Source organism: Balaenoptera physalus (genome assembly GCF_965194825.1).
Source record: "Balaenoptera physalus genome assembly, chromosome: 18".
Classification (NCBI taxonomy): domain Eukaryota; kingdom Metazoa; phylum Chordata; class Mammalia; order Artiodactyla; family Balaenopteridae; genus Balaenoptera; species Balaenoptera physalus.
Genome location: NC_138899.1, coordinates 63,674,616 through 63,700,129, shown reverse-complemented (window position 1 = coordinate 63,700,129; position 25,514 = coordinate 63,674,616). Strand labels below are relative to the sequence as shown.

Below are 25,514 nucleotides of genomic sequence, written 5' to 3'. Positions count from 1 at the left end.
AGGGTTTTATCTGTATTTTAGATGAACTGTCATCTTTGGAGGGTGGTGAGAGGGTGTTCTGAGTTCTTTAGGATTTTCCATGATTACAATGAGCACGGTTTTTATTAGTATGTGCCTAATTATTTTGACTATTTTATTTTTATCAGGTTTGGAGAAAATTGAAGTTTTACAGCAGCATGAAAATGAAGACATATATAAATTAGCATTTGAAATCATAGATCAGTATTTCTCTGGTGATGATGTAAGTATATATTAAAGTATGATGTATCTACATGTACATTAAAATCTATACATAAAGTAAGTTTTCTAAGAATTTTCCATGACTAAATTTATACTGTATTTCTGTCACCTTGTTGCTTTTGTAGTTTGTTAAATGGGAAGAAATGGTAATTATAGAAATGATGTATGTTCAGATAGGTAAAGTAAATCTACAGATACAGGAACTAAAGCATGGGGCAATTTTTAAATGTGTGTTCAATTTTTAATTGTTAGATTTCTTAATAACATTGTTGATTTACTTAAAATATTTTTTAGGTAATAAAAACATTCACATGGAATTCTCTCCTAAGTAAATCAATTCCGCTTACACTGTAATGTATAGTATCTTAATATAATAAAGATTTTTTTCTTGCTTATTATAGATTGATGAAGATCCTAGCCTCATTCCTGAAGCAACACAAGGAGGTACTTACAACTTTGACCCAACAGCCAACCTTCAAACAAAAGAATTTAATTTTTAAGTTCAATTGAGTGCAGCATCTTTCCCACATTCAATATGAAGCACCACCAGATGGCTACCAAATGACAAGAACAACAACTACAAAAGGCTCCAAAACATACATGCCTCTTTGTTTTGATGCTTCTAAAGCAAGCCATGTCTCAGTCACTTTGCAGTTGCCAAAAGTCACTATCCACATGGACTGTAAATGCATATGCATGATTTCCTAAACTGTTTTAGAATTCTCCTTAACAATCTCAACTACCCTATTTTTCCCTGTTCCCTGGTGCCACACGCTGACAACCGCAGTCTCCAGTTTAGAATATTCTGTAGTGGTGGCATGTCAGCTGCCCACTTGATATTCCTTTGGAAAATGGTGCGCTATGGATCAAGACACTTTGGTATGACACATACACATGTTGGAAGACTTTAAAGAGGTGCAGTCTGATCTGAGCCTCCATCATTGTCCTCCACAAACATATTTTCATACTCTTTATGTGGAAGAATAGTTTAAAGTACAAGCCAAATGATTTTCATTGGTGGAACTGACACAAACAAAAAGTAACTTAAAAAAAAGAAACTTGGTTATTGATTAAACAGATAAGTTTTAAAAAACTGTACTTCATCTACCAGTAATTGATGTGTTTATTATCTGCCTCAGAAGCCAGGGTTGGAGGAAGAACTTTAGCTATGGATGGTAATGCTTTCGCCATTATACCTAATTTTTGAGAACAGCAAGCCCTATTTGACCACTCACTTCAGCCTGTGTGTTCCTGCTGTTTTGAAGTAATCAAATGCTGTGCATGGTATTTTACCTGAGCTGCAACCTGTTACGGACTTGAACTTCTGTTTAAGTTGAAAGCAAGAGTCCCTGACTATAAAGAAAAAAATAAATAAAAACAAAAACACAAAATTCTAAAGTACCCATTGGTGATATTAAAAAAGAAAATCTTGCTTTCAGCTTTCAGGAGTTAATATTTTTCGTTTTAAATTGATAATTGGGTATGGTTGACTTATATTGGGTTTAAACTGTGGAGCTTTCATGTTTACTGTAATTTAGTCTTAAAATATTTTTTACTTAGTAACCAGTGCTTTTGATAATGTGGTTGGCAACAAAACAACAACTATTTAGAAGTGTCATAAAACTTCATTCGTTGATTATTGGAAAGTTCATTCAGATCCTACTCTAAAAGCATATTCACATATAAAAAGATTCAGACAAGGATCTGCATAGAGGAATAATCTGCAGTTATTTAACATAAACCTGATTTGCAGTGATCTTTAAGTAATTCTGCAAAATCTGGTATTACTATGTAAAGTCATTGCTTTTGGTAAATTGTCTGACCCAGCTATTCATGAAAGAATTTGAAATTTTTTAAACTGAATAATTTGTGCTGTCACAGGAATGGTTTTGTTGCTATTGTTTACTGGGTATAATTTCCCAATGCATTGATGTGAAGGGATAGAAAATCTAAACTAATTTAGTTATCAGATGCAGGGGGGGGTTGTGTATTTACTGTGATGAAGATGAGACAGATGCCATCAGAGCTTTGTGAATCAGCGGGGGTGTTTTCACTGATAAACAACACATAGCAGGTGTGCGTTCATTACAAATATATGTATCTGCCAAGGTGGAGCCACTTTAAAGAGTGAGTTTTGTCTTGTATCTAAAGTGGATACAAGAGTATGTTTAAACTGCAAGATTTTTACTTGCTAGAGAATCTGTTTTAATATAGTGGTTTGGCCTCTGATTATTTATAGGTTTTATAAATTTTAGAATCAATTTCTCTTTAAGGTGGCTCAGATTTTTCAACTCTTGTGCACATAAAATTGAGTTGAAGTTCATTGTGCCTTTTTTTCTTTATCCAAATTTTGAGTTAAAGCTTCATATGGTAACTGCATCCTGTTCAGTAGTCTAAATTTCTGAAACTGTGTGGTGTTCACTAAAAGTAGGAATAACAAAGTCAAAGTTAATTAAGGTCACAAACTTCGGTGAAACCCTTGAAGTCCAAATCTTCTCAATATTGTGAATTGTACCCCTTCCAGTTTACTTTCTTCTGGACTCTCCATACTTACTGACAGTTACCTTTTAAATTTTGCACACATTGAGATTAAATTGGGCCTCTACTGTGCCGATTCCTATTTCCTCTTGTGTTTTAAGTGCAAACTAACATAAGTGAACATTAGCATCAAGTAGTGCAGACATAACGTATGCATTGGCTTGATCCAATTTGTTGTGACCTTATCAGTTTGGAAATGGAAATGCAAAATTTCGTAGGTAAAGGAAACTAAGTATATTGCTGCACTTTTAAGTTTTCAAAACAGTGTTGAAAAATTGCATTGTTTTTATTTTTTTTTTAACTCAGTTAAAAAAGACTAAAACATTCTTTCAAAAGAGGCATCTAAATGTGTTCCTAATTTTGTATATGGGCTTAGGTTTTGTAACCAATAAAAAAGCTGCTATCAAATATGATAAAACATTGAAGAACTTATTTTTGAAAGTATCTTAATTTCCTTCTGCCTTCATCATCACATGGTGTTCTCTCTATGTATCTCAGGTTTAAATACCACAACTCATAGAAAGGCCATTTGAGATGATAGTGTAATTATGACTTTCGTAAAACAAAAATTCAAGCTTTATTTAAGGCCTGTCTAATCCTTGAAAACAAGAACTTTGGAAGATAGTCATTGAAGTAAGGTTGAGGCTCTAAATGAAATCTTGGATTAATTGAAAGAACAAAGGAGCAGCCAAACTTTTTAGTATACAGGTATTTTTACTTTCATATAATGAGACTTCAAAGTATTTTTGAAAGAACTCAGTATATAAGTAAATAAGTTACAATACTCCTATTTAATCTTGCCATAATTTACTTCAGAAGGGTTGTCCTTCTGACGAGATTAATTAATTAATTATTGCGAGTAAAAATTTGTGACTGTCAGTTGTCTTACAGTGATGGTTATGAATTTTCTTAACCCTAGTTGAACTGGGGGTTTTAATTAAATCTATTTGGAGAAAGGGAGTATAATTTCTGTACATTAAGCTGTAAGTCTTAAGGCATGTAGACCAAGGAGTTCTCTCTTTTACCCACCACTCATGTGTCTAAAGTGTAAAAGGAACTCTTCATATAAATGTTGTACTTAGTTAAATAACTGAAAAACAGGGGCTTCCCTGGTGGCACAGTGGTTAAGAATCCGCCTGCCAATGCAGGGGACATGGGTTCGAGCCCTGGTCCAGGAAGATCCCACATGCCACGGAGCAACTATGCCCGTGCGCCACAACTACTGAGCCTGTGCTCTGGAGCCCACGAGCCACAACTACTGAGCCTGCGTGCCACAACTAATGAAGCCCGTGCGCCTAGAGCCCGTACTCCACAACAAGAGAAGTCACCACAATGAGAAGCCCACACACCGCAATCAAGAGTAGCCCCCGCTCGCCACAACTAAAGAAAGCCCGTGTGCATCAACAGACCCAACACAGCCAAAAATAAATAAATTAATTAATTAAATAAATTAATTAAAAAAAAAACAAAACTGAAAAACAGTGGTAGAATGCTTCTCAAAGCACAGTATATAGATGAGGTTCTATCTGTACATACCTATGTACAGTTGACCCTGGAACAACATGGGTTTGAACTGCATGGGTCCACATATGTGTGGATTTTTTTCAGTAGTGAATACAATAGTACTACACGATCGGCAGTTGGTTGAATCCTCGGATGTGGAACCACTTACACAAAGGAACTGCTGTATGGAGAAACTGTGTATATGGAGCACTGACTATAACTTACAGGCGGATTTTCGAATATGTAGAGGGTCAGCACCTCTAACCCCTGCGTTGTTCAAAGGTCAACTATATAGGTGGGCTCAGTACTCTATAAAGAGAAAGTGTTTAGGAAAAGGGATGTGGGAATGCTGCCTGTTCACATCCTTAGCCTCTTCATTTGCCCATGAAATTCCTCAACTAACTTTAACATAAGTCGGGGTTTTTCAAACCCTTCAATATTGACATTTTAGGGAATTCCCTGGCAGTCCAGTGGTTAGGACTCCACACTTTCACTGCTGTGGGCCCAGGTTTGATCCCTGGTCAGTGAACTAAGATACTGCAAGCTGCACAGTGCAGCAAAAAAAAAAAAAAAATTGACATTTTAGGCTGGATAATTCTTTGTTGTGGGAGGCTGTCCTGTGTATTGTAGGGTGTTTAGTGGCAGCCTTAGGCTCTGCCCACTAGATGTGGGTAGTACCTCTCCACTCCCCAGGCAGGACAACCAAAAATGTCTCAAGACACTGCCAAATGTTTCCTGGGGGCCAGAACTGCCCCAAGGTGTGAACCGTTGGCCTAAATCAATTCAGGTAGAAAACTTCTCCAAAGGAGAGAGTCTAAATCATGCCTTTTTGTTCTATGAGTAGTGCCAGGCTTTTTTTCAGATACATAAGATTAAAAAATGAGACAAAAACGTGCCTTTTTTCTTCATTCTCAGTTTTAGGAGAAAGCAGAGCTATACCTAACCACATTTCCCAAATCCCCTGTGGGTAGTGCTGAGCCCATCTACTGCAAAGGATTTAGGATAGGAATGGGAATGTGGAGTAACTAGTTACCCTCTTAAATGTATCCTGTGGCTAAAAGAAGTGTGAAACAACCAAATGTGTTGATTGCCCTTTGTCTTCTCAGCACTGCCTTCCCTGTAGCAGTGTTTTTCAAACATTTTTAGTTGAATCTCTTGAAGTTCTCTGCGAAAGCTGGGGTTGGAGTAGAAAAATCACAGCATAGTTCGAAAAACACTTCTTTGAAGCATTGTGAGAGAATGGCCTCATCAGGAGACTTACAAGTTTATTAAAAATGATTAAAAGCAGGGGATCAATGGCTGAGCAGAGCTATAAAGGATGTGTTCCCCGCAGGGAATTTCTTCTGCAACATCCCTCTTCCCAACTCTGAAAAACTGCCTGCCATCCACCTTCTTGAGTAATTCCCTTTTTTAAAACTGTGGTCCCCGAAGAAAAATGGGACCTTGTGCCAAGTAATGTGTGAAGCCGCAAGAGAAACCGGCCGACTTCACAGGACAGCCATTTTACTTGATGGTAAGGAAGACAGTTTTATGATACAAGAAGCCTTAGTGTTAGTAAAGGACACATTTTGCATAATGTTTTAAAGATAAAATCAGATTTTTTTTTGAGGCAGGCCATTTTTATGGACACATTCCTGCAGGACTAGGAGTCAGAAGAGTTTGAGAAGTAAATGGTGAGGCACTCACTCCAGGTGGGCCAGTTCTACTTGTGGAATAGCTTCAGTTGTGACCAAGTCTTTCCTTAATATTGAATAGAAGTCACCACTCTTAAATGACCATCATAGATTAACTGTTCTCGATTCTGAGTAGACTTCTAGTTACTCCCAAATAGCAGAAGACACAGATCTGTTTTTATCAGCTTCCTTCCTCAACCTGAACACTCCATGCATTGTAGCCAACCTGCTTATAAAGTCCTTCCTGGACCTGGTTCCTGTCGGCTTCGCGAATTCCAAGGACCCCACGAATAGAGTGTGGTGTGGCTAGTTTCTGGGTACAATGGAACGGGAACATTCCATTATCTGGCCATTTAATTTTGTTAATGTGAAGGAGATTGTTTCAATTATTTTACAAGCTTCATCACAATTAGATTTGTGATCAAGTAACAGCCTCAGTTCCCTTTGTCTTCAGCTCTCTTCTACCCAGTAGTTAGGCATTTACATTTTTCAAACCTAACTAGAAGAATTTATAAATTTCATTTTATTGATTTCAGCCCAGTTTTCTTCATAATAAGAAAAGATTCCATATCTGTATGTATCCTTTCCATGTCTTCAGTCTTTTATAAGTAAGAATTTTGACTAAGCCTTTAGGAACATTCAAATATTTCTTGAGCATCCTATCTCCAGCCAGGTCCTGTGCTAGGGTGCAGGGTCCACACACATGAATAAAAGTTAAAAAGTTATGACAGATGTTAGAAAAAAGAGATACACAATGATACATAAGGAATCAGCCTCGTTAGGAAGGTGATAATCAGGCTGGCAGTGAGTTCTTACTAAGTGCCAGCCACTGGCTTGAGTGCTTGAGAAGTACCAACTCAGCCCTCAACAACTCTGTGATGAAGGTTCTATTATCAGGCAGAGGAAAGTTAAGTTTGCCAAAAATTACACAGCTTATAGTGGTGAAGGAAAAGCAGAGTTAATAGGGCAGATTCACTGGAAACTCTTCTGGCAGAAGGAACAGTACATACAAAGTAGGAAGCGGCATGGGAGTCCAGGGAGTGAAAGAAAGTACAGCTGGAGCCAAGATGATAGTGGGGAGGAGGACTACCAGAGGCAGGGGAGGGGCTGAAGAGATAGGCAGGTGCTAGACCACACGCCTGTAAGTCATGTAAAGAAACTTTGGTATTCTAAGAGCAATGGTAAATCATTATTAAGCAAGAGTGATGATAGGAGAATTGTGTTCAATAACAATCATTGGCTGGTAAGGTAAGGACAGGAAATGTACTTTGGGTTTAGTGATGTGTAAGGTCGAAATAGTGTGAAGCCCTGAAGCAAGAGATGGTGAACAGTGGATGGGATCAAGAGATACTTGGCAGCTAAAACAGACAGGAGTAGGCGATGCTTAGATCTGGAGTTTGGGGAGAGGGAAGTATCAAGGATGATTTCTGTGTTTCTGGGTTGCTGTAACTGATGAATGTAAGTAGAGTAAGATAAGCAACACTGAGGGGGAGTTCCCTGGTGGTCCAGTGGTTAGGACTTGGTGCTTTCACTGCCATGGCCTAGGTTCAATCCCTGGTCGGGGAACTAAGACCCTGCAAGCCTTGAGGCGAGGCCAAAATACAAAAAGAAAAAGAAAAAGATAAGCAACACTGAGAGAGACTCAGACATAGGGAGTAGAGGGTGATGAATTCAGTTTGGATTGTGTTGAGTGGAGACATCCAAATGACGGTCAAGTAGGGCAACTGGAAATACTGGTCGGGGGCTCAGAGGAGGGGGCCGGGCTAGAGATTTGAATCCCCTATTTTGGTGATTATTAAAGCAGGAAGTGAGGGTGAGACTGCCTGGGTTCAGCATTCGGAGTGAGAACAGGGCTTAGGACTGAAGTTCCAGCATTCAAGGGGCATGTAGAGGAGGATGAGCTTGCAAAGGAAACAGAAGGTATGGTTAGGGAGGGGGGAAGAAAACCTGTGTGTTTTCTCAGAAAACTGAGGGAAAAGAGATTTCAGTGCCCAGTGATGCTGTTGAGAAGTCAAGTAAGGTAAGGACAGGAAATGTCCTTTGGCTAGTGATGCGGCGGTCACTGGTCACCTTAGTGAGAGCTGTATCACTGCAGTAATGAGGGTGGAAACTAGAGCAGGAAGGACTGAGGAAAGGGCAGAATATGAAGACAGTGAATCTAATCAGTTTCTTAGGCTTTTATTTTTGCTCAGAAGGGGAACAGGGCAGGATAGTCGCTAAAGAGTGGTGTGGGGAAATTGATGGGGGAAATCCAGTTGAGAAAGACATTGAATATACAAGAGAAGAGCAATCATCAGTTTTCCAAGTTACAGGAGTGAATCCAAGGCATAGGTGGCAGGATTGGCCATACTTCTTCAGTCAGCAGTTATTTAATTGAGCAACTAGTATATGTCAAACTCTGTAATAGGTGCCAGAGATACAGCAGTAACCAAGCCAGACACCTGGCCTTGTGGAGCTTATACTCTAGTGGCAAGAGACTAACGATACATGTATAAATAAATAATTTCATCTAGTGTTAACTGCTATGTAAAAAATGATACGGCGTAACTAAGGGGGAAAGTTTTTGAATTTGTGTTCAATGCCAGAAATCATTTTTTAAATTGTGTAAAATACACATAAAATTTCCCGTCTTAAACATTTGCAAGTGTACAGTTCAATAGTGTTAAGTGTATTTATATTGTTGTGCAACCACACTCCAGAACTTTTTCATCTTGCAAAATTGAAACTCTATAGCCATTAAACAAGTCACCTTTTCTCCCTCCCCCTAGCCCCTGGCAAATACCATTCTGTATTTCTGTCTCTAGGAATATGCCTACTTTAGGTGCTTCATATAAGGGGAATCATGCAGTATTTGTCTTTTTGTGACTGGCTTATTTCACATAGCATAATGTCCTCAAGTTTCATCCATGTTGTAGCATATCAGGATTCCCTTTTTATGGCTGAATAATATTCTATTATATGTACAAACCACATTTTAAAACAACAAATGATTTTTTAGCATAAGTACCCTAGTTATATGCTAGTATAAGTATATACTTAAAATTTCATTTTTAAAAAAAATCTGAAATTCATATTTATCTGGGCATTCTATATTTTACCTGGCTACCCCAAATTGAAAACACAGGCTTGACCAATAAGGGTTACAATCTTTTTTAACTCTGACTTCTTTCTCCAGTGCCAAGTCTCTAAGTAACAGAGGCCTATGGAAGGTAGAGGGAGAAGTTTAAAAGCAAACAAAAAGATGAGGAAAAAGTAGAGAGAAAAGGTTAACATGGTGATCAGAACAAAGGGGCACGTCACTCGAGGAGAGCTATACAGTTGTCCCTTGGTATCCACAGGACATTGGTTCCAGAAGCCCCCGTGTGTACCAAAATCTGTGCATGTTCAAGTCCCATTAGTTGGCCCTTCCTATCCACAGATGCGAATCCTGTGAATATAGAGGGCCGACTGCAGTTGTCAATATATTAAGTATCTACTCACACTGCAGGGTCAAAAAACAAAGGCCTTGGGGACACCCAATCATGGGCTCTGGCCTCGGCCCAGCCACTGAGCGTCCTTAGACAAATTAATGTCTGAGCCTCTTTTCACATTTGTAAAATAAGAAAACACTGAACTCCTAGGGTTGTTGTGAAGATAAGATACCACAGGTAAAAGCATCTAGTACCAAGCTGATGTGGCCTATTGCTCCTCTCCCCCATACTCCTGCTGCTTTTTGGATTTTTTAAAAAATTTATTTATTTATTTTTGGCTGCGTTGGATCTTCGTTGCTGCGCGTGGGCTTTCTCTAGTTGCGGCGAGCGGGGGCTACTCTTTGTTGCGGTGTGCAGGCTTCTCATTGCAGTGGCTTCTCTTGTTGCGGAGCACTGGCTCTAGGTGCCCGGGCTTCAGGAGTTGTGGCACACGGGCTCAGTAGTTGTGACTCATGGGCTCTAGAGCACAGGCTCAGTAGTTGTGGTGCACGGGCTTAGTTGCTCTGTGCCATGTGGGATCTTCCCAGACCAGGGATCCAACCCGTGTTCTCTGCGATGGCAGGCGGATTCTTAACCACTGCGCCACCAGGGAAGTCCCTGCTTTTTGGATTTTTAAGATATAGGGTTAGAGTAAGCCACAAGGGCTTTAAAATGCCTAGTGGTGGTTGCTTGCAAGAGCCTAATTAGAACCTTTTGTCCCTAAAATCCTACCCCCTCTATTGGCAAAATTTCCACCATCTGGATTTCACTTTGTGGTGTAAGGCTTTGAACCTTGTTAAAAATCACACTGCGTCAAAAGGTGTGGCCCTATTACCAGTCCTTCGGGCGTGGTCTGGGAATAGGTTTGGTTCCGGCAGTAAAGCGAGGAGGTGAGCACGTTCCTGGCTTGAGAAAACCTCCGGGCTCTGATAGCCAGCGACTCGGCGGGGCTGCTGGGCGGCCAGGCGGAAGGGTAAACCTCCCTCCGCTCCGCTCCGCCCCGCCCCGGCCGAGTAGCCCCGCCCCCTCGCCGCCCCGCCTCTCCCGGCGCACCGGGAAATCCTGGCTGTTGGTGCCCCGCGGTCTGCGTCGGGAGCAGGAAGCATGCGCGGCGGCGGGGAGCTGGGCGCCGCGGCTGGAGGCCCGCTGCTGCTGTGCGCCGCGCTGCTGGCCGTGGGCTGCGCACTGGGCCTGCGCCTGGGCCGCGGGCTGGGGGCTGCGGACCGCGGGGCGCTAGCCTGGCTCTGCTTCGACGCCCTGGTGCACTTCGCACTGGTAAGTGTGGTCGCCTCGGCATCGAAAACGCGGGCGGACGCCGCCTCTCTTGGGACCCTTCCCGCCCTCGTCCCAGAGAGTTTCCAGAAAATGACATGGACGACTCGGCCGCCCCGTCCCCTGTGGCGGGAGACCCGGGAAACATCTGGAGGCCGCGGTGCCCGTGGCCTTTGGCCAGATGCTGCACCTCTCCGAGGTCCCAAGTCTGTAAAAAGAGAGCGCAGCCTCCCTATGGTGCCAATTCCTCTACCAAAAAAAAAAAAAAAAAAAAAACCCAAAAAATCAGAAAACCATGAAAATTGTTATTCGTGTACGGTGTTGTTAGTCGGTTTGTAAACTACAGAAAGGCCTTGGCTTACTTAACATCTTATCCTGCACATAAATGTTGAACGTAATTGAGAGAGTTTTTGAATGCCCCAGAGGGAGCAGGGAGAGGTGATGAGGCGTGCTGGGCCCTGGACCAAAACCAGCCCCCCGCCCCGCAGTAGTAATCACCATTTATTGGATGACGACTGTATGCAGGCACAGTACTGTGTTTAAAATTTCTGACCTATGAACACCTCGTAAGGTACTTATTATTGTCCCCATTTTACAGAGGAGAAAACGGGCCCTGCAAAGTTAGGTGACTTTATAGTGCCACACAACTGGCGTGATTCAGTCAGGTTTAGTCTGGCTCCAAAGCTTGCACTTTCTTTCACGCCAGGCTTTAGGAAACGTATCCTTAAAAGTTCAACTCACTTTATAAATGGCCAGGACGGTTGTATTTAAGGCATTCTATTGAAAATGCCCCCCTCCCCGTGCACGCACTTCTTTTTTTAAAGCTTTGTTTAAAACTATGCCACAATATCTTTTTTTGCAAATTTGACCTTGCTTAAATCTAGGCAAACTTATAGCTAATGTGAAGCCAGAGTCTATACAATCGATCCTCCTCGGCAGCTGCGGATTCAACCAGTGGAGAACAGAAAATACCAGAAAGAAAAAAAAAAAATTTCCAGAAATTTCCAAAAAGCAAAATTTGAATTTGCCACCCTCACAACCTACTTCCCTGCAGCTATTTACGTAGCGTTTCCATTGTGTGAGGCATTGAAGGTAAGCTAGAGACAAGTTAAAATATAAGGGAGGATGTCAGGTTCTATGCAAATACTACTCCATTTTTACCTAAGGGACTGGAGCATTTGCAGATTTGGTATCCCCAGGGGTCCTGGAAGCAATCCACCTGAGGATACTGAGGGAGAGATGGAGTATTGAGAAAGAAAGAGAAAGCAAAGTTTTGGATAATCATCTAGGGCTATAGATGTTTATCCGTTGGATATGTGCACATACCAGATGTTGCTGGAATGATGAAATTCCTTCTTTCCTAATAGTCAGCTTGTGGAGATAACAGACAGTAAATACTTCCCTTAACTCCTTTATTTATAGAATTGATTTTTAAGCTGTCACTGAACACAAGGTGTCCCAAAGAACAGGGGCAGTAAAACAGGTTGCTAGGCCCACTTAAGAGAGTATTATATTTTAGACACACAAAAAAGTTATAAAAACACTCAAACATATACACATATGTCTACCACCTGGTTTAAAATTAATTCTACTTTTCACGCACAGACTGTGACAGGTAGCACTACACACATCTCCATTTGTGGCAACTTGAGGTGTAGCCCCATGGGTGGAATCATTGCTCCACTCTCCCCCCTCCTTGTTCTGAAGGAAATGCCTCCCTGCCCCTACCCACGGCCTCATCTTGTGCCATTTACCTGTCCCAGCTGCAAAACATCCCACTGTTTGAATGCACCATATCTTAGTTCTTTAATTCTAAAATGCACATTTTTTCGCATGTTGCAACAATGAATGACATAACCACTGTGGCTTCTTTTGTTGATATTTTATGTCTCTGAGATTGGGATATATCTTACAACTGATAAATAAAAACAGGCCCGTTAATATTGGCTGGTTAAATTTACTATTTACACACAGTGTTTCAACCAGCATCTTGGTACACAAGTCTTGGAGATTGGTGAGAAGGCACTTGACTAAGTGGTTGAGGCCTGCAAGACAAATGCATGTCCGTATTATCTTTGGGATAATTGGGAGTTCGTTGCAAGAATACCTAGAAATGTGGCAGGAGCTAAGATTGGAATGTAGAGGCTGGAGGAGATCTGAAACCACAACTCACTTGTTCCCACTAGAACCTGAGCTGCCTCTCCTCCCCCCTTTTGCCTTTACTTCTCAAATAGAGGAGATGTTTGGGTTTGTTGGCCGCCATCAAATGCAGAGCTCCCCTATTGGACAGAGTTTCAGGCCAAGCATTCCCAGAGGTAGTTCACCTCCCAGATGTCCAGCCAGACTGTGGTTATCCAGGGCTGCAGAACTGACCTTCAGTTTAGTCAGTTATGGCCAAGGTGAAGGTCTGGTTCGTTTCCCATCTGGTGGGAGCCATGGTGACATACAGGAGGAAATCAATGGCATGACTCACCATCCCTCAAAAGTTGGCATAGGCATTTCTTGCCCTGGTGCTTCATGGGTTTTCCCTCATCTGCGATCTAAGTATAGCATTCTAGGCATGGCCAGAGCCTGGAAGCAGGATGTGTACTCCTATGTTTGGGAAACATCTGGAAGTCCAGATTGATTAGAGCACAAGATTTACATAGGGTAAGATTCCAGCAACATCTCTCCAACTGACAAACATCTACAGACCTAGATGATTATTGAAAACTTTGCTTTCTCTTTCTTTCTCAATACTCTAATCCTCCTTTGGTATGCATGGTACGTTGCTTCCATGACCCCTGGGGATACAAAAATCCTCAAATTCTTAAGTCCCTTATATAAAGTGGGAGGACAGGCAGGAAAGGGAACTTGAATGACAGGTAAGACTTGGAGTTTTCTTCTGTGGTAGGAAGCCATTGAAGGGTTTCAAGCAAGGAAGTATAGCCAAAGTAGATCTTTCAAAAGATAGTTTGGTGGTGGTGTGTTAAGTCAAACTGTAAGGGGTCTGAGATTTTACCCTTCTTACAAGTTAAACAAGTTAGCCTGGTTGATTCCCCAAGCTCCACAGGGCAATACAGTGAGGGCCAGATGATACCTGCACATGCTGGGGGTGCATTACAGGAGAAAACCCCCAAATTAGGCTCCCATCTTATATGGAGCTGCTGGTGACCTGTTCATATTTCTCTCTGGAGAGAGACTGTATCTTTACTCAGGCATGAAAACAAATCTTCTCTGGGGAAGAGGAGGCGAGGTCTTTTTCTCAGGAGGGAGATGTCTCTAAGCTCTACTTCCTTGGAATATCTCCTTACATAAATATTCTTAAATTATCTGTAAATGCCTGTGCTCAGACATCCCAGACAGTTGAAAGTCAGGACTAGGAGATAGTCAAGGAGAATTGTCTCCCAACAGGTGCAGGGTGGATTGGAAAGGACAGTTCAGGGGCGAGAAGATCAACTAAAAGCAATTGCAGTATTTTAGGAGTGAGAAGAAAGAGCTGAGCTAAGGTGATGGTGGAAGTTAAAATGGGGAGGAAAGATAAATACGAGAGACTTTGCAGGGGAGAATTTTGTAAGTCAAAGTGACCCCTTTTACATTGTGGGTGGAGATGATCTTGGGGTTTAGAACCTGGCCGACATGGATAATGTTGATAACGTTAACAAAGACAGGAAAGTCAGATTTTAGAACTGTGAATCTGGGGCTGGGGGTGTGGTTGAGGGGAAATGGCCAGAAGGCATTGAAAATGTAAGACCTCTTGGGAAAACAGGACAGAATAGAGAGTTGGAAGTTCTTCACTGCCTTGGAGGAGACAACAGGAAGCCCTGGGGATGGGTGACTTCTGAGTAAAAGAAAACAGAAAGGTGAAAAGGCTGAGGGATGACAGCAGAGTCTTTTAAAATGTCTGCACTGAACAATCAGGGAGAGGAAGATCACGAAGGGGAGAAAGTGGGAAAGACCAAGAACAGGATAGTGCTGGGTCCTGGGACCCAAGGGAGGGAATTTCAAGATCCCTGTTAAATGCGCAGCACCATTAAAAAAAATTAAAATTTAACATTTAAAAAAAGGTGAAGGCTGAGCCAGGGCCTCTGGGACCAGCCATCAGGAAGTCAGTGGTAGAGTAGTATTGCTTGAATGGAGGGACCAGGAGCCAGAGGCAGGGGCTTAGCAGGTGGTATAGAGAAGAAGTGGAGGCTGCATATGCAAGACCTTCAGGAGATTTGGTGGTGGGAGCAAGGAGAGTGTAGGAAGGCACCGGCTTAAAGAAAAATGGACAATCTAAGGGTTTTGAGTTTTATTCAGGGACCTTACTGAAGACTATGGCCCGGGAGACAACCTCTTGGGAGCTCTGAGGAAACTACTCCCAAACGATGGGGGAGAAACCAGCTTGTGTATGGTTTTTGGCTCGGGAATACGTGCAGTCAGCCTACATCTTGGTAAAAGATCACTGCTAGTCGCAAAGAGCAGATATCTCCAGTTAATGATATCCGTGCTTTTCCATGTACAGGAAGATGCAAGAATCTGGGCTCTTAAAAATTCTTCCTGAGATATGCATCTAACTATCTATGGGGCCTGTTTTTCTGAAGCACAGAGTGTCTCACCCTGTCTTTCATCCCAAGTTCCTCTCAGGGTGTGCTGTCAGCGACTGCAGTGGCTATTGACTTAATTCTTGTAGAGCTGGGAGCTGAGCGACACCCTTTGTTCTTCTTTGTTTACAAAGGAAAGCTCAAAAGACAGGCAGGGGCAGGCGAGAGACTCTGGGTTTCAGATGGGAAGGTCTGAGCGTGTTTGTGAGCAAGAGCCAGGTCAAGGGGAGAGTGAAGGGCAGAGGTGTGTGCGCACAGACACCGTGTGCTGCCTGACCTCCAGCAGAGCTGAATCTACCACTTGTCCTCTGCTCAAGCCCCTCGACTAGTCATTCCCACCTTTTCATCACTGTGGAGCACGACTTGGGCTTGTCTGTCAGGGTGCAGGGCAGTTGTCACAGAAAATCTGGGCTGGGTAGTCTCTCATTCTGCCTTAACACCCACGGGTAGTCTTCAAGAAATCCTGAGGCTGCTTAAGTCCCTATTGATTTGTGTATTTTGGACATTACCCTTTTCCATTTAACATCACCATCTGTTCTTCGCCTTCCACCACAATAACTTCAGCCTCCGACCTTGGGACTTTCTAAAAATTTCTTCCTCCTCCTACTTTACCATGAGGTCTGAAGTTGCCTTTTAATTCACCGTCTGTTACTGTCTCCTGTTTTCCTTTCCTTTTTTGGCATCGTCATCTTCATCAGTTCTGCTCTAAGATAGATATCCTCTCTGGTAAATGAATTTATAGTCCTTGTGCTGTTTGGTGAGCCTGGTGAATCACAGTTAGTTTAGCTGTATATTAATGGTAAATGTTTATTATGGTTAATTTTACGTGTCGGCTTGACTGGGCCATGGGGTATAAAAAAAAATGTTTTTTTAACATCTTTATTGGAGTATAATTGCTTTACAATGGTGTGTTAGTTTCTGCTTTATAACAAAGTGAATCAGTTATACATATACACATATCCCCATATCTCTTCCCTCTTGCATCTCCCTCCCTCCCACCCTCGCTATCCCACCCCTGTAGGTGGTCACAAAGCACCGAGCAGATCTCCCTGTGCTATGTGACTGCTTCCCACTAGCTATCTATTTTACGTTTGGCAGTGTATATATGTCCATGCCACTCTCTCACTTTGTCACAGCTTACACTTCCCCCTCCCCGTATCCTCCAGTCCATTCTCTAGTAGGTCTGTGTCTTTATTTCCGTCTTGCCACTAGGTTCTTCATGACCTTTTTTTTTTTTTTCCTTAGATTCCATATATATGTGTTAGCATACTGTTATTTGTTTTTCTCTTTCTGACTTACTTCACTTTGTATGACAGACTCTACCTCCATTCACCTCACTAATAACTCCATTTCGTTTCTTTTTATGGCTGAGTAATATTCCATTGTATATATGTACCACATCTTCTTTATCTATTCATCTGTTGATGGACACTTAGGTTGCTTCCATGTCCTGGCTATTGTAAATAGAGCTGCAATGAACATTTTGGTACATGACTCTTTTTGAATGATGGTTTTCTCAGGGTATATGCCCAGTAGTGGGATTGCTGGGTCATATGGTAGTTCTATTTTTAGTTTTTTAAGGAACCTCCATACTGTTCTCCATAGTGGCTGTATCAATTTACATTCCCACCAACAGTGCAAGAGGGTTCCCTTTTCTCCACACCCTCTCCAACGTTTATTGTTTGTAGATTTTTTTTTTTTTTTAAACCAAAGGCACATTTTGGCCAACCCAATTTTTTTTTTTAATTTTATTAATTAATTAATTTTTTTTTTTTTTAAATTTATGGCTGTGTTGGGTCTTCATTTCTGTGCGAGGGCTTTCTCTAGCTGTGGCAAGTGGGGGCCACTCTTCATCACGGTGCACGGGCCTCTCACTATCGCGGCCTCTCTTGTTGCGGAGCACAGGCTCCAGATGCGCAGGCTCAGTAATTGTGGCTCACGGGCCCAGCTGCTCCGCTGCATGTGGGATCTTCCCAGACCAGGGCTCGAACCCGTGTCCCCTGCATTGGCAGGCAGATTCTCAACCACTGCGCCACCAGGGAAGCCCCTGTTTGTAGATTTTTTGATGGTGGCCATTCTGATGGGTGTGAGATGATATCATTGTGGTTTTGATTTGCATTTCTCTAATGATTAATGATGTTGAGCATTCTTTCATATGTTTGTTGGCAATCTGTATATCTTCTTTGGAGAAATGTCTATTTAGGTCTTCTGCCCATTTTGGGATTGGGTTGTTTGTTTTTTTGATATTGAGCTGCATGAGCTGCTTGTAAATTTTGGAGATTAATCCTTGGTCAGTTGCTTCATTTGCAAATATTTTCTCCCATTCTGAGGGTTGTCTTTTCGTCTTGTTTATCGTTTCCTTTGCTGTGCAAAAGCTTTTAAGTTTCATTAGGTCCCATTTGTTTATTTTTGTTTTTATTTCCCTTTCTCTAGGAGGTGGGTCAAAAAGGATCTTGCTGTGATTTATGTCAAAGAGTGTTCTGCCTGTGTTTTCCTCTAACAGTTTGATAGTGTCTGGCCTTACATTTAGGTCTTTATTCCATTTTGAGTTTATTTTTGTGTATGGTGTTAGGGAGTGTTCTAATTTCGTTCTTTTACATGTAGCTGTCCAATTTTCCCAGCACCACTTATTGAAGAGGCTGTCTTTTCTCCACTGTATATTCTTGCCTCCTTTATCAAAGATAAGGTGACCATATGTGCGTGGGTTTATCTCTGGGCTTTCTATCCTGTTCCATTGATCTATATTTCTGTTTTTGTGCCAGTACCATACTCTCTTGATTACTGTAGCTTTGTAGTATAGTCTGAAGTCAGGGAGCCTGATTCCTCCAGCTCCGTTTTTCTTTCTCAAGATTGCTTTGGCTATTCAGGGTCTTTTGTGTTTCCATACAAATTGTGAAATTTTTTGTTCTAGTTCTGTGAAAAATGCCAGTGGTAGTTTGATAGGGATTGTATTGAATCTGTAGATTGCTTTGGGTAGTATAGTCATTTTCACAATGTTGATTCTTCCAATCCAAGAACATGGTGTATCTCTCCATCTATTTGTATCATCTTTAATTTCTTTCACCAGTGTCTTATAATTTTCTGCATACAGGTCTTTTGTCTCCTTAGTTAGGTTTATTCCTAGATATTTTATTCTTTTTGTTGCAATGGTAAATGGTAGTGTTTTCTTAATTTCACTTTCAGATTTTTCATTATTAGTGTATAGGAATGCAAGAGATTTCTGTGCATTAATTTTGTATCCTGCTACTTTACCAAATTCATTGATTAGCTCTAGTAGTTTTCTGGTAGCATCTTTAGGATTCTTTATATATAGTATCATGTCATCTGCAAACAGTGACAGCTTTATTTCTTCTTTTCCGATTTGGATTCCTTTTATTTCTCTTTCTTCTCTGAGTGCTGTGGCTAAAACTTCCAAAACTATGTTGAATAATAGTGGTGAGAGTGGGCAACCTTGTCTTGTTACTGATCTTAGTGGAAATGGTTTCAGTTTTTCACCGTTGAGGACGATGTTGGCTGTGGGTTTGTCATATGTGGCCTTTATTATGTTGCAGTAAGTTCCCTCTGTGCCTACTTTCTGGAGGGTTTTTATCATAAATGTGTGTTGAATTTTGTCGAAAGCTTTCTCTGCATCTATTGAGATGATCATATGGTTTTTCTCATTCAATTTGTTAATATGGTGTATCACATTGATTGATTTGTGTATATTGAAGAATCCTTGCATTCCTGGGATAAACCCCACTTGATCGTGGTGTATGATCCTTTTAATGTACTGTTGGATTCTGTTTGCTAGTATTTTGTTGAGGATTTTTGCATCTATGTTCATCAGTGATATTGGCCTGTAGTTTTCTTTCTTTGTGACATCTTTGTCTGGTTTTGGTATCAGAGTGATTGTGGCCTCGTAGAATGAGTTTGGGAGTGTTCCTCCCCCTGCTATATTTTGGAAGAGTTTGAGAATGATAGGTGTTAGCTCTTCTCTGAATGTCTGATAGAATTCGCCTGTGAAGCCATCTGGTCCTGGGTTTTGTTTGTTGGAAGATTTTGTTGTTGGAAGATTTTTAATCACAGTTTCAACTTCAGTGCTTGTGATTGGTCTGTTGATATTTTCTGTTTCTTCCTGGTTCAGTCTCGGCAGGTTGTGCATTTCTAAGAATTTGTCCATTCCTGGTTGTCCATTTTATTGGCATATAGTTGCTTGTAGTAATCTCTCATGATCCTTTGTATTTCTGCAGTGCCAGTTGTTACTTCGCCTTTTTCATTTCTAATTCTATTGATTTGTGTCTTCTCCCTTTTTTTCTTGATGAGTCTGGCTAATGGTTTATCAATTTTGTTTATCTTCTCAAAGAACCAGGTTTTAGTTTTATTGATCTTTGCTATCGTTTCCTTCATTTCTTTTTCATTTATTTCTGATCTGATCTTTATGATTTCTTTCCTTCTGCTAACTTTGGAGGGTTTTTTGTTCTTCTTTCTCTAATTGCTTTAGGTGTAAGTTTAGGTTGTTTATTTGAGGTGTTTCTTGTTTCTTAAGGTAGGATTGTATTGCTATAAACTTCCCTCTTAGAACTGCTTTTGCTGCATCCCATAGGTTTTGGGTCATCGTGTTTTCATTGTCATTTGTTTCTAGGTATTTTTTGTTTTCCTCTTTGATTTCTTCAGTGATCTCTTGGTGATTAAGTAGTGTATTGTTTAGCCTCCATGTGTTTGTATTTTTTACAGATTTTTTCCTGTAATTGATATCTAGTCTCATAGCATTGTGGTTGGAAAAGATACTTGATACGATTTCAGTTTTCTTAAATTTACCAAGGCTTGATTTGTGACCCAAGATATGATCTATCCTGGAGAATGTTGCTTGAGCACTTGAGAAGAAAGTGTATTCTGTTGTTTTTGGATGGAATGTCCTATAAATATCAATTAAGTCCATCTTGTTTAATGTATCATTTAAAGCTTGTGTTTCCTTATTTATTTTCATTTTGGATGATCTGTCCATTGGTGAAAGTGGGGTGTTAAAGTCCCCTACTATGATTGTGTTACTGTCAATTTCCCCTTTTATGGCTGTTAGTATTTGCCTTATGTATTGAGGTGCTCCTATGGCAGGTGCATAAATATTTACAATTGTTATATCTTCTTCTTGGATTCATCCCTTGATCATTATGTAGTGTCCTTCTTTGTCTCTTGTAATAGTCTTTGTTTTAAAGTCTATTTTATCTGATACGAGTATTGCTACTCCAGCTTTCTTTTGATTTCCATTTTTGTGGAATATCTTTTTCCATCCCCTCACTTTCAGTCTGTATGTGTCCCTAGGTCTGAAGTTGGTCTCTTGTAGACAGCATATATACGGGTCTTGTTTTTGTATTCATTCAGCCAGTCTATGTTTTTTGGTGGGAACATTTAATCCATTTATATTTAAGGTAATTATCGATATGTATGTTCCTATTACCATTTTCTTAATTGTTTTGGGTTTGTTATTGTAGATCTTTTCCTTCTCTTGTGTTTCCTGCCTAGAGAAGTTCCTTTAGCATTTGTTGTAAAGCTGGTTTGGTGATGTTGAATTCTCGTAGCTTTTGCTTGTCTGTAAATGTTTTAATTTCTCCGTCAAATCTGAATGAGATCCTTGCTGGGTAGAGTAATCTTGGTTGTAGGTTTTTCCCCTTCATCACTGTAATTATGTCCTGCCACTCCCTTCTGGCTTGCAGAGTTTCTGCTGAAAGATCAGCTGTTAACCTTATGGGGAGTCCCTTGTGTGTTATTTGTTGTTTTTCCCTTGCTGCTTTTAATATGTTTTCTTTGTATTTAATTTTTGATAGTTTGATTAATATGTATCTTGGCGTGTTTCTCCTTGGATTTATGCTGTATGGGACTCTCTATGCTTCCTGGACTTGATTAACTATTCCATTTCCCATATTAGGGAAGTTTTCAACTATAATCTCTTCAAATATTTTCTCAGTCCCTTTCTTTTTCTCTTCTTCTTCTGGGACCCATATAATTCGAATGTTGGTGCGTTTAATGTTGTCCCAGAGGTCTCTGAGACTGTCCTCAGTTCTTTTCATTCTTTTTTCTTTATTCTGCTCTGCAGTAGTTATTTCCACTATTTTATCTTCCAGGTCGCTTATCCGTTCTTCTGCCTCAGTTATTCTGCTATTGATTCCTTCTAGAGAATTTTTAATTACATTTATTGTGTTGTTCATCACTGTTTACTCTTAATTCTTCTAGGTCCTTGTTAAACGTTTCTTGTATTTTCTCCATTCTATTTCCAAGATTTTGGATCATCTGTACTATCATTATTCTGAATTCTTTTTCAGGTAGACTGCCTGTTTCCTCTTCATTTGTTAGGTCTGATGGGTTTTTACCTTGCTCCTTCATCTGCTGTGTGTTGCTCTGTCTCCTCATATTGCTTAGCTTACTGTGATTGGGGTCTCCTTTTTGCAGACTGCAGGTTCGTAGTTCCCGTTGTTTTTGGTGTCTGCCCCCCGCCTCTGCATGTAGGTCGCCTGAGGGCGTCTGTTCTTCCCTCAGACAGGACAGGGTTAAAGGAGCCGCTGATTTGGGGGCTCTGGCTCACTCAGGCCGGGGGGAGGGAGGGGTACGGATGCGGGGTGAGCCTGCGGCGGTAGAGACCAGAGTGACGTTGCACCAGCCTGAGGCGCCATGTGTTCTCCCGGGGAAGTTGTCCCTGGATCACGGGAGCCTGGCAGTGGCGGGCTGCACAGGCTCCCAGCAGGGGAGGTGTACATAGTGACCTGTGCTTGCACACAGGCTTTTTGGTGGCGGCAGCAGCAGCCTTAGCGTCCCATGCCTGTCTCTGGGGTGCGCGCTGATAGCCGAGGCTCGCGCCCGTCTCTGGAGCTCCTTTAAGTGGCGCTCTTAATCCCCTCTCCTTGCGCACCAGGAAACAAAGAGGCAAGAAAAAGTCTCTTGCCCCTTAGGCAGTTCCAGACCTTTTCCTGGACTCCCTCCCGGCCGTGGTGCACTAAGCACTTCAGGCTGTGTTCACGTCGCCAACCCCAGTCCTCTCCCTGCGATCTGACCGAAGCCCGAGCCTCAGCTCCCAGCCCCCGCCCGCCCTGGCGGGTGAGCAGACAAGCCTCTCGGGCTGGTGAGTGCTGGTCGGCACCGATCCTCTGTGCGGGAACCTCTCCGCTTTGCCCTCCGCACCCCTGTTGCTGCGCTCTCCTCCGTGGCTCCGAAGCTCCCCCCCTCTGCCACCCACAGTCTCCGCCTGCAAAGGGGCTTCCTAGTGTGTGGAAACCTTTCCTCCTTCACAGCTCCCTCCCACTGGTGCAGGTCCTGTCCCTATTCTTGTCTCTGTTTTTTCTTTTTTCTTTTGCCCTACGCAGGTACTTGGGGAGTTTCTTGCCTTTTGGGAAGTCTGACGTCTTCTGCCAGCGTTCAGTAAGTGTTCTGTAGGAGTTGTTCCACATGTAGATGTATTTCTGATGTATCTGTGGGGAGGAAGGTGATCTCCACGTCTTACTCCTCTGCCATCTTGAAGCTCCTCGGTACCCAGATATTTTGACAAACGTTATTCTGGGTGTTTCTGTGAGGGTGTTTTTGGATGAGGTCAGTATTTAAATTGGTAGAGTAAAGCAGAGTGCCCTCCCTCACATGGGTGGGCTTCATCCCATCCATTGAAGGCCTGACTAGAGCAAAAAAACTGGCCTTTCCTCAAGTCAGCAAGAAATCCTTCTGCCTGACTACCTTCAAACTGGGACATTGGCATTGTACTGCCCTCGGACTTGAACTGAAACAATGACTTTTCCTGGGTCTCAAGCCTGCTGGACTTCAGACTAGATCGCCACCATTGGTTCTCCCTGTTCTCAGGCCTCTGGACTTAGAACTACATTAGCTTTCTTGGGTCTCTAGCTTGCTGACGACTCACCCTGCAGATGGTGGGACTTGTCAGCCTTCATAATTGCATAAGCCAGTCCCTTATGATTAATCTCTTTAGATAGATAGATAGATCTAGGTAGATAGATAGACCTATATATACATATAGATTTAGATATAGATATAATCTCCCAGTGGTTCTGTTTCTCTGGAGAACCTTAGTATAAACTTAGAAATGGTGCCTAATTAAGAGCCTAGGGAATAGCACCCATAGTGACCCACTGTCCATTATTTAGACCAGAATTCAGTCTGTCTTCTAACATCATGAAGAAGGATGTTCCTTAGCAATAGGGATAGCTGTCTATTCAGCCACATCTCAGAAATGACATGTTTTTCTGTTGTGCCTCATTTCCACAAAATTTGAGTGCCTGCTGGGGTACTTGCGTCTTGCTGTGCTGGAAGCAAACAAAATGGATGGCCCTTGTCCTCTCAGAGCTTATGGCAGAGCAGAGTTTTTCTCCTCTTGTTTCATTTGGAGAATAATAGTTACTAATATCACTCTCAATGTGAAACCCATATGAGAAATTTCTTTCACAGATAAGTGCTAGGAGAAGCTTAATTTCTCCTAAAGAACATTGGTCTGTCTGTTTCTCTCTGACAGCAAGAACAATATAAATGTTTCTCCTTTTCACTGTGGCTGCTTGGAAGCTCAGAATCACATTAAGCTCTATAATAACAACAAAAGATGGATATGCATATAGACATCCTTATTGATCCAAATTCAGGGTAAATTATGTATATTTTACCATTTAATGAATGTTTTTGTTGTAATTGACCTAAAATCTTTTGTATAAGGAGGAAGTATGTAAATACTTCAAAAAATTTTAATGCAACTAAAATTTATTTACTTTGAAATGGAAAAGATACTCTAGGGAAATACCTTTTTTCCTTTATAACACTAAGCACAACTTGTAGCTATTTTGTCTTCCTCTGTCTCTAGTACCTGGCATGTTTGCCTGGTTTGTAGGAGCTATTATGGAATATTTGTTAATATTGAATGAACGGAAGAATGATTCTATCCTTTCAATTTATAGCAGTATCAGTCATTTACATTTTAAGCCTCAAATTGCTCAGATATCTAAAATGTCAGTTCTTTTTCTATGTCAGACAGTCTTTTAAAACAAAATTTATTTAAATCGTATATTCCCACAATCATTGCAAAACATAACATTTATATATCTAAAAGGAAGAAAAAGATAAAATTACCTAGAGATAATTTTTATTAGTATTCTTAATAGTCTTCCAGGGACTTTCCTGGTGGTCCAGTGGGTAAGACTTCGTGCTCCCAATGCAGGGGACCCGGGTTTGATCCCTGGTTGGGGGAACTAGATCCCACGTGCATGCCGCAACTAAGAGTTCGCATGCCACGACTGAAAAATAAAAAAAAAAAGCTCCCACATGCCACGACAAAGATCCCGTGTGCAGCAAGTAAGACCCAGCACAGCCTAGACAAATAGATAGATAAATAAATAATCTTCCAGAATTTATATGAAAACATATATCCAGATAAATATTTTTTTAGAATTCTCTTTACAAAAATGGGATCATATTATTCATTCTTTGTTACTTTTTTCATTTAACTATGTTCAGTGACCATACATATCAGTCTATTGAACTACCTCATAATTTTAAATAACTGCATAGGATTCCATTATACTTTATGTGTAATCTATTTAACCGATCCCTAATTGTTGGACTTACAGGCTCTTCCCAGTTGCTGGCAATTATATAGAATGCTCTCTGTACATTCTCATGCACTTGTCTTAAGTATTTACACAGGATGAATCCTGGAAGTAGAATTACTGGCCCTAAGGGAAGCCAGTTTTTAAAGATTTTAGAAAGATGGTACCCATTTGTATTCCCATCAGCTACTTTCTCACACTCATCCAGTACGAGGTATCAATATTGTATCAGATACCTCTTTTGCATCCTCTCAGATCTTCTTGGCTTCATTGGACCCATTACAGTATGCTCTAGTCCTGCCACCGTGACAGCGACCAACTCCAGCTTCGTTGGGGCCCAGCCAGGCAGCACCTGCTCCCACCTCCTGCCCCAGGCCCCTTGGATGCCACTCGAGTGTGAGATCCTGGGGACCCACTCAGCTCCCACACACCTACCCACAGGCTGAACCTTTGATGGTGGTATTTGGGAACTACAAGATAAATTCTTCTTCCGTCCTCCCCCAAGATGAACTCCCCAAAGAAGCAGTAGTTCATAAAATCTCTAGAAAAATGTAAGGTTGAGACATCAGTTAGCTTGTTACTAAGCAGCCTTACTGAGTTACTAATCCCAGTAATGCACCCTCATATCTGATTCATCCTTCTTCTTTGTCCCATTTCCCATTTCCCCTCCTCTGCCTCCTTGGGATAGCAATCCCCATAAAAGTAGTAGAA

The 25,514-nt window shown here is 41.4% G+C and overlaps 2 protein-coding genes across 7 annotated transcripts in view; both read left to right on the top strand.

Annotated features, from left to right (window-relative positions):
• KPNA3 (karyopherin subunit alpha 3) overlaps nt 1-3,196 on the top strand; it is a 91,210-nt gene extending 88,014 nt beyond the window's left edge. For all 4 annotated transcript variants that reach the window (XM_082434468.1, XM_082434469.1, XM_082434470.1 and 1 more), the window contains 2 exons: nt 147-241; nt 642-3,196. In XM_082434468.1, the coding sequence (XP_082290594.1) occupies nt 147-241; nt 642-740 (194 nt within the window). In that variant the 3' untranslated portion in view covers nt 741-3,196. The remainder of the gene's footprint in view (nt 1-146; nt 242-641) is intronic.
• A 6,967-nt stretch (nt 3,197-10,163) lies between these two features.
• The window catches only part of EBPL (EBP like), a 46,891-nt gene continuing 31,540 nt past the window's right edge, over nt 10,164-25,514 (top strand). Inside the window, exon 1 of one of the 3 annotated variants that reach the window (XR_014255913.1) lies at nt 10,164-10,678. Coding sequence is in view for 2 of the 3 variants with exons in the window: in XM_082434526.1 (XP_082290652.1) it covers nt 10,508-10,678 (171 nt within the window). In the remaining variant the exon portion in view is untranslated. The remainder of the gene's footprint in view (nt 10,679-25,514) is intronic. The other 2 variants (XM_082434526.1, XM_082434528.1) reach the window with 2 other exon arrangements.